Source organism: Bubalus bubalis, chromosome 10 (assembly GCF_019923935.1).
Source record: "Bubalus bubalis isolate 160015118507 breed Murrah chromosome 10, NDDB_SH_1, whole genome shotgun sequence".
NCBI lineage: Eukaryota > Metazoa > Chordata > Mammalia > Artiodactyla > Bovidae > Bubalus > Bubalus bubalis.
Genome location: NC_059166.1, coordinates 533,582 through 550,476, shown reverse-complemented (window position 1 = coordinate 550,476; position 16,895 = coordinate 533,582). Strand labels below are relative to the sequence as shown.

Genomic DNA, 16,895 nt, shown 5'->3' with positions numbered 1-16,895 from the left:
TTGATGCTTTTGAACTGTGGTGTTGGAGAAGACTCTTGAGAGTCCCTGGGACTGCAAGGAGATCCAACCAGTCCATTCTGAAGGAGATCAGCCCTGGGATTTCTTTGGAAGGAATGATGCTAAAGCTGAAACTCCAGTCCTTTGGCCACCTCATGCGAAGAGTTGACTCATTGGAAAAGACTGATGCTGGGAGGGATTGGGGGCAGGAGGAGAAGGGGACGACAGAGGATGAGATGGCTGGATGGCATCACTGACTCGATGGACATGAGTCTGAGTGAACTCTGGGAGTTGGTGATGGACAGGGAGGCCTGGCGTGCTGCGATTCATGGGGTCGCAAAGAGTCGGACACGACTGAGTGACTGATCTGATCTGATCTGATCTGATAGAGCTTCTCTATCTTTGGCTGCAAGGATATAGTCAATCTTATTTCAGTATTGACCATCTGGTGATGTCCATGTGTAGAGTCTTCTCTTGTGTTGTTGGAAGGTGTTTGCTATGACCAGTGTGTTCTCTTGGCACAACTCTGTTAGCCTTTGCCCTGCTTCATTATGTACTCCAAGACCAAACTTGCCTGTTACTCCAGGTATCTCTTGACTTCTTACTTTTGCATTCTAGTCCCCTAGGATGAAAGGACATCTTTTTTCGGTGTTGTTTCTAGAAGGTTTTCCAGCCCTTCATAGAACCGTTCCGCTTCAGCTTCCTCGGCACTAGTGGTTGAGGCCTAGATTTGGATCGCTGTGATGCTGAGTGGTTTGCTTTGGAATCAAATTGAGATCATTCTGTCGTTTTTGAGATTGTACCCAAGCACTGCATTTCAGACTCCTTTGTTGACTCTGAGGACTACCCGTTTCTGCCAAGGGATCTAGCCCACAGTAGTAGGTATAATGGTCATCGGAATTAAATTCACCCATCCCTGTCCATTTTAGTTCACCAGTTGCTAAAATGCTGATGTTCACTCTGGCCATCTCCAGTTTGACCACTTCCAATTTACCTTGATTCATGGACCTAACATTCCAGGTTCGTATGCAGTGTTGTTCTTTACAGCACTGGACTTTACTTTCACCACCAGACACATCCACAGTTGGGTATCTTTTCTGCTTTGGATCAGTCTCTTCATTATTTCTGGAGCTGTTTATCTGCTCTTCCTCAGTAGCAAACTGGACACCTACTGACCTTTGGGTTCATCTTCCGGTGTCGTATCTTTTGCCGTTTCATCCTGTTCGTGGGGCTCTCACGGCAAGAACACTGGAGTCGTTTGCCACTCCCTTCATCAGTGGACCACATTGTATAATAGTCCACAGACTCGGGTTTGCCAGTTATACAGGTGTGTCAGCTGTAAATAATGTAATTTTTGTACTCTTTTAAAAATACTTATGTCTGGCAGTTGAGTGTTTATAGTATGTAATCCTCTTCTAGTTATATTCATTTTTAATGTTTAAATTCTTGTTGTGTCCTAGTTTTTCAGGAGAATCTCTTAGAGAGTCCAATTGTTTGGACTCTTTTTCTCATTTATTTCTGGTTTTGCTGCATTGTGGACAGAGTGGCATTTGTAATTGATCACTATTAATCAGCCTTATTTAAGATAATTTTGTTGGGTTATGGCTTGACTACTTTATCAAATCCATTTTAATGAAGAGTTTTCCTTCTTTTAGCTGAGAGAATTATGTGTAGGGAGTTAACAGGAAGTCAGGACTCTTATGTGACCTCAGATGCAATAGCAGAGAAGCAGAAGCCTGACCAAAGTTGTAGTAACAATGGTCTGTTTTCTCTAAACCAGGAAAAAGCAGTGGTGAGGTCACTGATTCACCTTGCAGGAACCTACGTTTCTCGCTGCCACCCAGCTTCTCAGCTTAAAAAACAGGTATGTGGGGAGGGGTGTGCAGGTCCACAGTTGTAGAGATTTGACGGGTGCAGGCTGCCTCCTCCAGCCCGGCTTCGGGTCCCCAGACCTGGCTCTGTGGCTTGTGTGCCTCCCAGATGTGTGGCCTTGGCCTGGCCACTGCATCTTTCTGGGGTCTAGCAGGTGAGGTGATGGTGGGTTTGCGTCCTCGGTGTTTTTAGTACTCTGTGGGTGACTGCGTGCCGTTAACCCAGGACCTGTCACAGGTGGTGCTTGGCAGTGGTGAGGGACGTCAGCTTCGTCTGACCAGCTTTTGTTAACCTGTAGATTAAACAAGCAATAAGCTTGTGAGCATCTCTACCCGGATATTGTGATTGGAGAGTGGCTCAGAAACTTTATTTTACATATGGCAGGAGGTACCAGGCAGGAAGGTGGGGTCATGTCCAAGAATATAATCGTCACAATAGCTGCTAGTAGGAATTCTGAAAGGAAGCTGTAGGATCAGTGCAGGATGGGTTGGGGAGATTTGCCGAGGTGTCGGAGAGAAGCCGAGCCCGGAGTGGACGGTCCCCAGGAGCGTCAGGTGGGAGGGGCTGTCGACACTTCCTAAGGATCTCATGTTTTCACCTGCCTTCCTTTACCTACGTTGACCAAATAACAGATGCCCACCAAGTTTTCATATGTAGCCTCTGTAACAATTTTACAAATACGGCATGTTAGGTGCTGAGCTGTGAGGGGAGCATTGGAGCTTGGCCTCTGCTGCCTTTGCCCGAAGAAGCTGAAAGGGAGCCTGTGCGGTGAGTCCTCACAGAAGCCTCACAAAGCTCTGTGAACCTCAGCTCCAAACAGTGTCTTCTCTGGCAAGACTGTCAGGAGACAGGTCCCAAGGAGGAATTACTAGGGCTAGGTGCTGGAGGGCCGAGACTGGGGGTCTCAGGGCCCAGTCGTGGGGGAAGCGTTTGCAGAGACCTAGGGCTCAAGCATGAAGGCAGGCCTCCTGGGCAGGTGGGTGGCATCCGGCAGAATAGTCAGTTGGTGGTGCCTCTGTCATTTACCTTTACCTTGGCCTCCTACGTGGCTTTTTCATTTCATTTTGGGGAAAGCAAGTTGCAGATGAAGTGCTTTGCCCAGGGAACCACTGAAACAAACATCAGTTTGCACTGGCCCTAATTGGGCAACTGCTCCTTGTCACATGTCTTTAAATGTTTCCTGTCTTCAGATCAGAAGGTGATTCTGAAACAGATGCCTGCAGCTCTTTAATCACAGAAATCGTGGCTGAGCTGTGTTGCCATGTGCCTGAGACACACCGCGCTGCCGACCTCCCAGGGCCCCTTCCTCCTGAGGAGTGAGTCCAGGGCGCCATGGGTGCTTGGGCCAGGGGGAGGTGTGTTGGGTTGCAGACTAAGCGGAGGAGCTGTTAGATAAGCCCTGACGGTGCGTGTGGCGACAGACATTCTCACGCGGGATCTGCCGAGTCTGACGCCTGTGACATGGCCGCGGCAGGTGTGCAGGCCGCCGGCCAGGGACAGACAGGCCCTCAGGACCGGCTCTCCACCCCGCAGGTGGCCCCGGCTGCTCCACGTGCTCTGCAGCATCCCCGTGCGGACCCTCTTCTGCCCCCGAGCTGTCCTGGAGGTGCTGGCTGTGCTCCGGAGGGTCAGCGCCCACTGCCGCCGCGTCTGTGGCCAGGTAGCCGTGTGCGTGGAGCTGAGGCGCCGGCAATGGGAGGACCGAAGCCTGCGCTCGCGGCAGAGGCGGAACTACCTGCGTCTGGTGCGCAGGTGCGTGCTGCGTGAGCTGGTGGGCGCAGCCCTGGTGCGCGGAGCCCTGGTGCGCAGGTGCGGGGTCTGCTGAGTGGAGCTATCGTGGGCGGAGCTCTCCTGGGCGGCTCTCAGCTGATGGGCTTCTGCTCCCACTTCAGAGAAGGCTTATTTTCGAGAAAAATTGCAATAAGTGTCACTGTAAATACCACCTGTAAGTTTAGAATATGGGTTCTACAGACCTAGCGAATTTTTGGATTTTAAAGGTAACCGCAGATTTACCCGGCGGTGCCGGCATTGTGTGTGTAGAATGTGCTGCATCCTCACGAGGGCACCTTATAAAGGTGATAAATATTTAACACTTACTAAATTTTAACTGATCTTATGTTTTTAGTATGAAGCTTCTGTCTCCGATGCTTTACCTGATTTTATTGCTGATTGCGCTGGAATTGATCAACATTCACATGGTTCTTGGGAAGAATGCTTCAGAATACCAGCAGTACCTGAGGTCAGTGTGCACACTTTAGAACACCAGCGGTATCTGGGTCAGCGTGCACACTTCAGACCAGCGGTATCTGGGTCCGTGTGCACACTTCAGAACCAGCAGTATCTGAGATCACGTGCACATTTCAGTACACCAGCGGCATCTGGGTCCGTGTGCACACTGCAGGTGAAGCTGTGTGTCAGTATTTTGAGTTGTGCTCCCTCCTATCTGACCCTGAACTGCTCTTCTCTGTGGGTTTCAGTGCAAGTCAGTGAGCCTTTAGAGCTGACAGTTCAGAAAGCTGAGTGATCTGCATGTGAATGATTTTGGAATCCCTCCCTCAGGGCCATGGGAACTCTGTCCAAACAGCGATACTGGGAGGAGGCTGTGGGGAGGCTGCACCACCCTCAGCTGCGCGGACACCGGGAGCTGGTCTGGCTGGTCCAGCTGGTCTGGCTCTAATCTGCAGACCGTCTGCTGCAGGGCCATGTAGGCACTGTAGGGCAGTGCCCCCCGCCCACTGGATGCCAGCAGCCCCCAGTCGTGACAGCCACAAAGGGCTCAGACGCCCCCAGTGCCCTTTGGGGGCACAGTCACCTCAACTGAAAGCCGCAGGCTAGATAGGGGGCTGTGGATGTTCATTGTATTCTTTTAACTTCTAAGTGTAAAAATTTCAAAAATTCATAGTTGGGGACAATTTTGGGCTACTTGGGAAACTTTAAGGAGAACTTGGGAAATGTGGATGTGGCCCTTCTTCTCGCCAGTCAGAGGGAGTTCCCTGTGGGCTTCCTGGTGAGTCATCTTCCAGCAGAAGCCTTTCAGCAGCATGGCTGCTCCCAGCAGCATGTGTCTACTGTGGCAGGGGGTGGCCCCTCCAGCGGGGGGTGAGGCTAGTGGGGTGGAAACAGGAGGCACAGCCCCCGAGGGTCCAGTGTCTTGAGGGTCTGTTATGTGAGTGTGGTCCAGGCGGCCCCTAAGGCCCCATCAGCAGAGCGTCCTGCGTGGGCCTGGGAGCGGGTGCGCTGCGTGGCGCGTGGACGTCCAGCCTGTACACTGGCGCTGGCGTTCTCGCCTTCATCCAGTTAGCCTTCTCTCATTTCCATGTTGTATGTATTTCCTTTTCTGGAATCTTCAGGTGAAAATTAGCTAGAGTACTTCAGTTGTGATTCCAGAATGAAGGGGATGCACTGAATCCTTGTTGCATTTACAGTGGGATAGATAAATTACTTTCTTTGTTTGAAACAGGTTCTTAAAGTGCGTCTTGCAGTACACAGAGAACCTTGCAGCTTGCACCAGGCAAGACAGGAACAAGTGGGACGACGCTGTCCGTCTCACACGCACAGCTTTGTTGAAGATTTGGACTTTTATTGAGAAGAAACAGATGTTAATGCATTTAGCCAAGAAATCCACCAGTAAAGTCGTCTGATAAGTCAGGATGCCTCAGGCTCTATCAGAAACCCGACTGACTGCGTGAACTTCATAGCCTGTGAATTGAAGACCCAAGGGCAGGGTGTGTTTCCCAGGGCATGGCATCCCAGGGCAGGTGGTTTCGGGGCTACTCCAGCAGGGCCCCGGGCTTCCTGCCCTGCGGTTCTCCAGTCGCTTTCCGGCTTCTGGTGTGAGCCTCAGGTGGATCCCTGGGAAGCAGTGGCCACAGCAGTTTGGGGCCTCGTCTCCCAAACTGCGTCCTACACAGAGGAGAGCCTTCTCACTCAGCCGTCACCCAGGTGTGGGTGGCTACATCTTACTGGCCATAGTGCTAATCTTGAAACGACGGCTGTGACCAGGACCCTGCCCTGCGCTCACGGGTCAGGCTGGGTGGACATCCACCCTTGGACCAGCCATTGGAGCACGGCAGGAGGCCTTGGGCCAGTCACCCCATCCTTGGAGCAGAGGGTGAGGTGGATGGGATGCAGAACTCACTGGAGAAAGGTGGGGAGGAACAGCTCCTGGAAGGCCCTGGGCAGCAAGCCTGCTGGTCAGCATGTCCCCGGGGGTCCAGGTCTGGCAGGTTTAGCGCAGCCCCTGGGAGGACAGAGTGAGACGGGCTGCAGACCCCCAGGTCAGGCTCACGGGAGGCCCCGGGCAGCACTCCAGGAAGCTCCTCGTCCACAGCAGCAAGGCGGGAGGGCCTCCAGGAACCCCTGCAGGGCTGCCCTGAAGCCCGAGTCTGTGTCCCCTCGGCTGTGCCCCTCCCCCGCTGGCCGCACAGCCTCCTCCTGGCCTCGCTGGCGAGTCAGCCTCCTAGGAAGGGCAGCCTGCCACGTGCTCTGGCTTCTCTGCCATCAGAGGTCGGCGGGGAGGCTGCCGTGGGGCGGGAGGGGCCACGTGACCACAGACTTTCCTGGTCCAGCTGTCGCTTCTCCAGTTCAGCAGTGGCCCCCCCTTGTGACTGAACTTACAGGATAAAGACGGGGTAAAGACGTGGGTGAAGACGGGGACGCCTCCTGCTTCTGTCTACTGTGACGCAAGACCCCCCACGCCATTGCCCCCCTCAGAGGAGGTCCTGTGGTCGGTCACAGCCTCCAGGCTGGACTCAAAATTATAATTTAGAGGATAACCGCTCGTAACCCCGCTGGTGTTGGTGCTGGAACGGGACTGGCGGGGAGGGAAGAAGTGGCCGAGCTGTGCGGTGACCACGGGACCCGAGGGCCGGGCCCCTGGGCTGAGGAGCCCTTCCTCTCTCATCGCCGCCTCCTTCCTCCGCTGCTCACCTCTGGTCGCCGGTCCTCACCTGGCAGGTTGACCCAAACGTCACTCCTCAAAGAGCTTTCCCGCTAGAAATCTGGTAACTGTCGTTGTCCATTGCCTTTTACCCCTGGAGGTGGGGATGCTGGGAGCTTTCCCAGGGCCCCCGCCTGGGCCGCAGCTGTCCCCAGGGGCGTGGGGAGCAGGCCCCCAAGTCACAGCCCTTTGTCCTTTGCGTCCCTGGCAAGGCTGCCCTGAGCCTGTCTGTGGCAGCGTTTTCTTGAGAACAGAAGTGTCCAGGCCAGCCGGCTCCCAGTGCACCGCCCCCAGCCATGGTTCCAGTGGGGCCGGGGCCGCTCCCCGCCTCTGCCGCCGTGACCGTGGACTCTCAGCAGGGACACAGCCGAGGGCACTGCCCTCCCCGCTGCATCCTCCGGGGGCTGCTCGGGGCTGAGGTGGGTGTGACTGCTGCCCTCCTTGCTGAGCACCGGTAGCTGATGTGACGGGGTGGGGGGTTCCCTGCGTCACCAGATGCCAGGGGCGGGCCCTTCCTCCTCACACCCCTGCACCCCTCTGACCCCCTCATGTTGACCCCTAGGCTCGTTCCCCTGGGCCCCTGACCGCTGACCTCCCTGACCCGGCGCGCTCCTCCCGTGGGTGTCCCTCACTGCGTGGTCCCTCCTGGGACTGGACCCGCAGCGGTTCCGGGGCTGCCGTGTGGCTGGGCACTGCCGCTTTGCCCTGCAGGTGATATCCACAGACTGCAGAAATCACAGAACTCTTCACGCTTTGGGCAGCCATCACGGTAGGTACACAGGTAGGTACACGCGAGGAGGAGTGAGCTTGTGACTGTTACCCCCACCGTGGAGCGAGCGGAGCCGGCTGCTGCACGGTGGGGGTGTCAGCAGGTGGAGAGGGGGGTACTCGAGGGGGGCTGCCTGATGCTCAAAGGCTCAGACGCGTCTGCAACTGGTTCCATCAGGAGGAAACTTGGAGCCCTGGGCAGAGGCAGGGTCCTGGTCTGTGCAGGGTCCCCAGGTCCTGGGGTGGGGGGCTCCTGGTCTGTGTGGGGTCCCCAGGTCCTGGGGGGTCCTGGTCTGTGCAGGGTCCCCAGGTCCTGGGGTGGGGGGCTCCTGGTCTGTGTGGGGTCCCCAGGTCCTGGGGGGTCCTGGTCTGTGCAGGGTCCCCAGGTCCTGGGGTGGGGGGCTCCTGGTCTGTGTGGGGTCCCCAGGTCCTGGGGGTCCTGGTCTCTGCGGGGTCCAAGAGCAGCAGGGAGCTGGCTCTCACAAGGAGAGGAACTGCCAGGCTTTGTCCGGGAGCCTCGGTCTGTGCTGTGGGCCTGTGTGTGGCTTCCGTGTCAACCTGGATGCGTGTCCACCAGGCCTGGTGGCCCAGACTACAGGGTGAGAGCTGCCTTCACGTCCACCTGCAGGTCTTACTCTGGGTCTGCTGTGAAAGCAGCCATTTGGCTGGGGAACCTGTTAGCGGCCACTCAGCAGGCGCCAGTCCTGTAGACGTTGCTCCCAGGACTCAGAGGCCCCTGGGCGTCTCTGCTGCCTTGGTGGCAGGTGAGGTGCCTGCCTGTCCGTCCCCTGAAGTGCATCCCGTCCTGCTTGGTGCTGGGTTTACGCTGCAGCCTGTGGCCGTCCACACTCCGTCAGGCCGTCTCGGCCGCCGTGTTTGCTGCCCGTGTCACGCCATCAATGGGGCCGCGGGTTCCAGGCTCTGCTGACCCCTGGAGACTTGGCAGAGCCCTCACGAGGCTGTGGAGATGGAACCAGAATGCTGCTGTGGGCTCGGCCACGGGCGTGGGGTGGGGTGCCCGCCCGCGGGTGCTGACCGGAGGCCGGGGCTGTGGCGATCTGTCCCGCGGCGGCGTCGCGGTCGGGGTCGCGTCTGATTACGTGAGCCCCCATCCGCACTTCCCTGCAGCGACCCCTCTGCTCCGCAGGCCACAGGCTGTGGGCTGCGTGACCCCCGGAGGCTCTCAGCGCGCTACCGGCTTCAGGGTCGTGGGGAGAGTTCATTCTGCCTGCTTCTACTCTGCCCTTCCCGCCACGGCTGAGGGCCGGGTGACCCACCGTCCTTCACGACGAGGCCCAGGTCTGAGCTGGGGCCGGGGCCACAGGAGGGTCGGGGCGCTCTGCTGCCTGTCTGCTCACAGCCAGCCCCCCAGCCCTTCCGCAGATTGAGGGCGGCCTCAGTGGCGGCCCTGCCTGCCTGTCTAAGGGGCGCTGGGACGAGGTAGCGCAGAGGCCTCGGCTGCATCTCTGACCGGCTCTGCCTGCAGCCGGCACAGGACCAGGCGGGCGAGCAGGCCCAGAGAGACGCCCCTGCCGTTGGGCGTCAGCATCGCTTCCCAGAGCAGACCAGCCGCTCCTGTCTCGGGGCTTCCTCGTGGGCTGATGGGGATTCTGACGCCAGTGCAGTTCCTCCGTGGCCTGCTTTCTCTCCCTGATTCAGCTTCTCACACACTGTCCCCTGACTCAAAAGTTTCTTTTATTTTATTAAACCAAGTAATTTCTCCCATTTGAACTGTTCCAGGAGGTCTCATTTCTGTCAGCCTAGAAAGTGAAAGTGTTAGTCACTCAGTCGTGACCGACTCTGCGACCCCATGGACTGTAGCCCACCAGGCTCCTCTGTCCATGGGATTCTCCAGGCAAGAGCACTGGAGTGGCTGGCCATTTCCTTCTCTGGGGATCTTCCTGACCCAGGAATCAAACCCGGGTCTCCTGCATTACAGGCAGATTCCCCGGGGAGCCGCCAGGGAAGCCCCGTCACCCTAGATGTCTGACCAAATGGCTTCCCTTTAGGGACGTGCTGTGGACCCAGGAGGTGAGCAGCCCCGCACGAGAGGCAGAGGGTATAGTGGGCTCTGCTCTGAATTACAGGCTGTTTTTCTCTTGCTTTTACGCTGATGGTTCCCAGACCCTGGTCCCCTGGACTGCTCAGCACCAGCACCACACGGGCCATGTCAACTCACCAAAACCCTCCTCAGATGTCCAACCCCAGCCTCTCAGAGTCTGTCTTCCAACTGTTCCCCCGAGATGGTCTCCTGTCCTGCCCGCCACCCTCACGTGTCCCGCCTGGCCTTCCAGGTGGGCTGAGTTCCCGTGGGAGAGAGTGAGCAGACGCCCACCTCCAGGGGGTGCTGTCGCGTGTCCCAGGACCCCAGCCTGGGCCTCTCACAGGGAACAGCATGGGTCCTGGGTGTCACCGTGTCCTCAGGCCTTTCCCGTGGGTCCTGTGCAGCGGAGGGCAGCCACACGACACCCACGACGAGCGCTGTGCTGGCTGGGGGTCCGGGCACTGGGCACGTGGCTGCTGCCCTCTGGCCGGCCCTTGGGAGGCTGCATTGCTCCTGCCTGAGGCCGGGCTGGGCACTGTCCACGGAATCAACCCCTCCCTGCAGCCTGTGTCCTGCCGACCATCTGCTCCTGGAGGGAAGACCCTGCCTCTGTCGGATGCATCCTTGCGTCCTCCCCGGGCGGCAGGCACAGCCAAGGGGGCGAAGGGCGTTGTCCTCAGACGAGGTCCGGTGTGGGCTCTGACCCTCGGGCAGGAGGAGGGGGCTGGCCAGTCCACAGTCCGCAGGCAGGAGTCGCGGTGAAGCTGGGGCTGGCTCTGAGGGGCCTTGGTGTGACAGTCTGTCACTGATGCCTGGGGTTTGCGCCAGGCTCCCCGGATTCTCTACATCCTCTGCCGGCCCAGTACGTCCAGCCGACGGAATTGCTGGGGAAAGGAAGGAGGTGAAGGTTGGCTAGATCTGGTCCCCACGCAAGGCAGCAAGCTCTCTGAGCTGTTACAGAGTGAGGTCGGGAGGGAGCAGCTGGTGCTGCGCGGAGGCCCCAGGCTCCATGCGGACACGCCCAGAGTAGAGCCTGGCTCCGTCTATCACTCACGGGATCGGCCCTTCGCCCTGAGCTTTCTCCGGGGAGGCGTGTGGAAAGGAGCGCCCCTCCCGTTAGGGTGCCGTGATGAGCATGTGCGGGGCGCGCCAGCCCCTCCTGACCGGGGCGGCCGTCTGTCAGTCCTGCCGGCCTTCCGCGAGGCCCGGAGGAAGGACGGTGCGGAGATTCGGAGGCAGTCATGCCCCGCGCGTGCGGAGAAGGCCCCCACCCCATCCCCACCCCCAGAGTCTCTGCAGACGTTTCTGTGCACGAGGTGGACGGGACACAGCTGCCGCCTCCTAAGTCCTCGTCCTCCTGCTGAGCTAAGAATAGCCCTGCCCGGGCCTGGGCGGTGCCCTCTGAACTATGTGCCAACAGAGCCGGAGCCGACTGCAAGCAGGCCCTGCCTGTGCCGGCCATCAGCGTGCGGACGCGGGGTGGAGGGGGTCGGTGGGGACACTTTCCCAGGCATTCCGTGGGGAATCTGCTCCTGTGAATCAACATTGGGTTTCTCAGATCGGAGATGCTCTGATCTCTGTTAACGCTGTTGTTGACTTGCTGGGCCTGTTTCGTGGGGTTGCGTTTCCTCTGTGGGGACACGGGGTGGCGCTCTTGAGCAAAGCCAGGCTGAGGGACTGCGGAGGGAGCGAGAGCCTCCCGGAGGGAAGGACCTGCCCCGTCCTCTCCTCCCGCCTTGCCTGCAGTGGGCAGAGCTCGGCTTCCCGGGAGGGTAAAGAGCGGCGTGCCAGCTTGTCGGCAAGTATGGCGGGGCCAGTCCCCGGCCGTGAGTTTTCATCAGCCAGCCATGTCCCAGTGGAGACAGGAACTCCATCCCTAGGAGGACAGCCCGGCAGGCTGATCCTCGAGGCTGAGAGCAGACTGCCCCGAAGAAGCTCTTTGTGTGCAGATGGGTTGACTTCCTACTGAGAACAACGTTCAGGATTTACTGTGGGAGAGGTCTCCTAGTTCAGTTCAGTTCAGTTGCTCACCCGTGTCCGACTCTTTGCCACCCCATGAATTGCAGCACGCCAGGCCTCCCTGTCCATCACCAACTCCCGGAGTTCACCCAAACTCGTGTCCATTGAGTCAGTGATGCCATCCAGCCATTTCATCCTCTGACATCCCCTTCTCCTCTTGCCCCCAATCCCTCCCAGCATCAGAGTCTTTTCCGATGAGTCAACGCTTTACATCAGGTGGCCAAAGTATTGGAGTTTCAGCTTCAACATCAGTCCTTCTAAAGAATACCCAGGACTGATCTCCTTCAGAATGGACGGGTTGGATCTCCTTGCAGTCCAAGGGACTCTCAAGAGTCTTCTACAACACCACAGTTCAAAAGCATCAATTCTTCAGGGCTCAGCTTTCTTCACAGTCCAACTCTCACATCCATATATGACCACTGGAAAACCCATAGCCTTGACTAGATGGACCTTTGTTGGCAAAGTAATGTCTCTGCTTTTGAATATGCTATCTAGGTTGGTCATAACTTTCCTTCCAAGGAGTAAGCGTCTTTTAATTTCATGGCTGCAGTCACCATCTTCAGTGATTTGGGAGCCCAGAAAAATAAAGTCTGACACTGTTTCCACTGTTTCCCCATCTATTTCCCATGAACTGATGGGACCAGATGCCATGATCTTCGTTTTCTGAATGTTGAGCTTTAAGCCAACTTTTTCACTCTCCCCTTTCACTTTCATCAAGAGGCTTTTTAGTTCCTCTTCACTTTCTGCCATAAGGGTGGTGTCATCTGCATATCTGAGGTTATTGGTATTTCTCCCGGCAATCTTGATTCCAGCTTGTGCTTCTTCCAGCCCAGCGTTTCTCATGATGTACTCTGCATCTAAGTTAAATGAGCAGGGTGACAATATACAGCCTTGACGTACTCCTTTTACTATTTGGAACCAGTCTTTTGTTCCATGTCCAGTTCTAACTGTTGCTTCCTGACCTGCATATAGGTTTCTCAAGAGGCAGCTGAGGTGGTCTGGTATTCCCATCTCTTTCAGAATTTTCCACAGTTTATTGTGATCCACACAGTTAAAGGCTTTGGCATAATCAATAAAGCAGAAATAGATGTTTTTCTGGAACTCTCTTGCTTTTTCCATGATCCAGCAGATGTTGGCAATTTGATCTCAGGTTCCTCTGCCTTTTTTAAAACTGGCTTGAACATCAGAAAGTTCACGGTTCGTGTATTGCTGAAGCCTGACTTGGAGAATTTTGAGCATTACTTTACTAGCATGTGAGATGAGTGCAATTGTGCGGTAGTTTGAGCATTCTTTGACATTGCCTTTCTTTGGGATTGGAATGAAAACTGACCTTTTCCAGTCCTGTGACCACTGCTGAGTTTTCCAAATTTGCTGGCATATTGAGTGCAGCACTTTCACAGCATCATCTTCCAGGATTTGAAATAGCTCAACTGGAATTCCATCATCTCCACTAGCTTTGTTCATAGTGATGCTTTCTAAGGCCCATTTGACTTCACATTCCAGGATGTTTGGCTCTAGGTGAGTGATCACACCATCGTGATTATCTTGGTCATGAAGATCTTTTTTGGACAGTTCTTCTGTGTATTCTTGCCACCTCTTCTTAATATCTTCTGCTTCTGTTAGGTCCACACCATTTCTGTCCTTTATTGAGCCCATCTTTGAGGTGCAGAGACCAACTCCCACATGGCATTGTGGGGTGGCTGGGCTGCCGAGAAAAGCCTGCAGGGTTGCAGGCCTCCCGAGAGCATGACCACAGCCAGTTTACAGCCCCACTAAGTGACTCCAGCCAAACTGCATCCCTGGGCTGTTGCAGCACCCCAGTGTTAGAGTCAAGCTTCACCTCCAGGGAAGAAATGTTTCCAGGGCCCCAGGACCTGGGAATGGGGCACCAGAGTGAGTTAATTAGGGACCCTTTACCATAGATTCAAGATCAGATTTGAAGCCTTTCCCAAGAGCCTGGATGAAGCAGAAAGTTCTGGCGTGTCATTGGATTCCTTTAAAAGAAGAGTGGTTTAGATTATGTTCGTAAAAGCTGCCCTTGCACAGGCCTGATGCATGGATTGCAACTGGGTGGCCCAGCACATATGTAACCACCAGGGCGGCGTTCCTTCCAGGGCACCTCGTGGTCCTCACGCGTCCATACCCACGCCCTCCCCTCCCCCGGGTGGGACTGCCCCTTCATGACTGAGGAGGCCTGGGGGAGCTGTCTCCTCCTGCGGAGGGAGCGTCTCGGTGGGGCTGGTCCTTCCCCGCAGGGTATGTGGCCAGCGTGGGCTCGGTCGCACCCTGGTCAGTGTGGCCCTGAGATGTGGCCTCTCCTCTCCATCAGACAGTAACCCTGTTTCTACAGGGCTTCACAGGTGGATTATCTCGAACGGATTCCCCCAGCAGCCCTGTGAAGGCACATTCCCGCTGCTTTACAGGCACAGAGGATGCACCTGGAGGGCCCGGTTCTTACTGGGTCAGATTCCTGTGTTTCTGTTCATTTCTTTGTCTTCTTCCTTGTTCAGTTCAGTCGCTCATTCATGTCTGACTCTTTGCAACCCCATGGACTGCCACACGCGAGACCTCCCTGTCCATCACCAACTCTCGGAGCTTGCTCAAACTCATGTCCATTGAGTCGGTGATGCCATCCAACCAGCTCATCCTCTGTTGTCCCCTTCTCCGCCTGCCTTCAATCTTTCCCAGCATCAGGGTCTTTTCAAATGAATCAGCTCTTCGCATCAGGTGGCCAAAGTATTGGAGCTTCAGCTTCAGCATCAGTCCTTCCAATGAATATTCAGGGTTGATCTCCTTTAGGATGGACTGGGTGGATCTCCTTGCAGTTCAAGGGACTCACAAGAGTCTTCTCCAACACCACAGTTCAAAAGCATCAATTTTTCTGTGCTCAGCTTTATTTATGGTCCAACTCTCACATCCATACATGACCACTGGAAAAATCATAGCTTTGACTAGGTGAACCTTTGTCAGCAATGTAATATCTCTGCTTTTTAATATGATGTCTGGGTTTGTCATAGCTTTTTTTCCAAGGAGCAAGCGTCTTTTAATTTCATGGCTTCAGTCACCATCTGTAGTGATTTTGGAGCCCAGGAAAATAAAGTCTGTCACTGTTTCCATTGTTTCCCCATCTATTTGCCATGAAGCGATGGGACCGGATGCCATGATCTTAGTTTTCTGAATGTTAAGTCAATTTTTTCACTCTCTTCTTTCACTTTCACTTTCTTTCTTCGTCTTCTGCCATTAGGGTGGTATCATCTTCTCCTGGCAATCTTGATTCCAGCTTGTGCTTCATCCAGTCTGGCATTTCGCATGATGTACTCTGCATGTAAGTTAAATAAGCAGGGTGACAATATACAGACTTGACGTACTCCTTTCCCTATTTGGAACCAGTCTGTTGTTCCATGTCCAGTTGTAACTGTTGCTTCGTGACCTGCATACAGATTTTTCAGGAGGCAGGTAAGGTGGTCTGGTATTCCCATCTCTTGAAGAATTTTCCAGAGTTTGTTGTGATCCACACAGTCAAAGGATTTGGTGTAGTAAATAAAGCAAAAGTAGATGTCTTTCTGGAACTCTCTTGCTTTTTCTCTTCCTTGTAGTAGTTGATAATTCTGATTTCTCTGGCTTAGATGAAAGTGAAAGTTGCTCAGTCGTGTCTGATTCTTTGCAACCCTATGGAATTCTCCAGGCCACAGTACTGGAGTGGGTAGCCTTTCCCTCCTCCAGAGGATCTTTCCAACCCAAGGATTGAACCCAGGTCTCCCGCATTGCAGGCGGATTCTTTACCAGCTGAGCCACCAGGGAAGCCCAAGAATACTGGAGTGAATAGCCTATCCCTTCTCCAGGAGACCTGCCCAACCCAGGAATCGAACCAGAGCCTCCTGCAATACAGGTGGATTCTTTATGAACTTAGTTATCAGGGAAGCCCCCTAGATGAAAGTTACATACTAAGATGACATAACTAATTAAAAAAATAAGTATTTTATTCCACTATGGGCAAGACATTCTGCCACGGAGACTGAAGAGTCCCAAAAGGCCACAGAGACAAAGGCAGGAAGTGCCTTCCAAAAGACACTGAGTCTGGGGTAAGCAGGGGCCCTGGATTTCCTAAGCCCCCGCTGTCTCTCACCTCCACCTGTAGTCTGGGCTGGAGTCATCACATTGGCCCTGGGGACTGCTGGGTGAGAGAGGGGTGAGAACAGGCCTGGGAAGAATGACAGATGCAACAAAGCGGAGCCGGGAAGGCCGAGGAGGACCAGCTGAGGCAGCGGGGAGGCTGGGGCTCAAAGGAAGACACGACCCAGAAATGTCCCTTGAAGTGGCCTGGGGGCTCCCATGGCTCTGGCAGTCAAGGTCAGGCGGGTGGGAGGGTGCGGGAGGCAGGAAGCACAGACTGTGTCCCGGGGGTTCAGTGGAGAAGGGGAGGGGTTGGCAGGGGCTCTGGGGAGAGCTCCGGGGGGCCAGGGCGACCACTGCGACTCGGGGCTCAGCGTGTCTGCAGGAGAAGCTGCGGAGTAGGGAAGGGGGTGCTGGAGCAGGTGAGATGGACAGGGGTGCAGAGCCCAGGCAAGGCTCCTGACCTCAGAGGAGAGAGGGAACACGCGGTGCAGAGGGTTCCTGGGAGGAAGAAGGCTGGTGAAATGGGCGCAAAGCCACTGAGCGCAGTGGACACAGCACAAAGGGAAGGGAGACAGATCAGAGGGCAGGCTGAGCGTGGGGACTTCTGGGTGGGGCTGGGGGGCCATGAGGGCTGCGGCCGGCAGAGGACGGCACTGCCGGGAGCCTCGGGGCAAGGACGCCTCGGGGGCACGCACCTCAGGGTGAGCTGGCTCCATCCTCCCTTCTTCCTCTGGGGAGGGTCGGCCTCGCCTACTTGTAAATGAGGGACCCAAGTCTGAGTCTGACCATCGCGTCTGGGGCAGGGACTCAGGACAGCTGCTGGGAGCACTGGGGCAGTGGGAGGCCCGTTTGCTTCGTGCTGTTTGCTACGACGCAGCAGGAACTCAAGGAGGTGTGAGAGTGGACGCCGGCAGGCCAAACGCGGGGGTGCTGCCGCCTGTGGAGTGTGTGCAGGCCATTGCGTCCAGATGGCCGCTGCGCATCCAACCCTGTTGCTGTGCTTGTCACACCCTTGGGGGCCCCTCCTCTCTGCACCCCACCGGCCACCCGGGGACCCCCGAGGTCCCATGTGCCCGGCTCTGTCAGCTGAATCCCCAAGGTTCCTCCACCTTCTGCGGGCACCTGAAGACCAAGGCCCCA

At 55.9% G+C, this 16,895-nt stretch overlaps 1 protein-coding gene across 10 annotated transcripts in view; it reads left to right on the top strand.

The window, feature by feature from the left end:
- ERMARD (ER membrane associated RNA degradation) overlaps positions 1 to 5,517 on the top strand; it is a 40,686-nt gene extending 35,169 nt beyond the window's left edge. For all 10 annotated transcript variants that reach the window (XM_044923966.2, XM_006076018.4, XM_025294253.3 and 7 more), the window contains 6 exons: positions 1,778 to 1,861; positions 2,561 to 2,637; positions 3,060 to 3,185; positions 3,403 to 3,621; positions 3,995 to 4,108; positions 5,330 to 5,517. In XM_044923966.2, coding sequence (XP_044779901.2) covers positions 1,778 to 1,861; positions 2,561 to 2,637; positions 3,060 to 3,185; positions 3,403 to 3,621; positions 3,995 to 4,108; positions 5,330 to 5,510 — 801 coding nt within the window. In that variant the 3' untranslated portion in view covers positions 5,511 to 5,517. The remainder of the gene's footprint in view (positions 1 to 1,777; positions 1,862 to 2,560; positions 2,638 to 3,059; positions 3,186 to 3,402; positions 3,622 to 3,994; positions 4,109 to 5,329) is intronic.
- Positions 5,518 to 16,895: the final 11,378 nt, after the last annotated feature.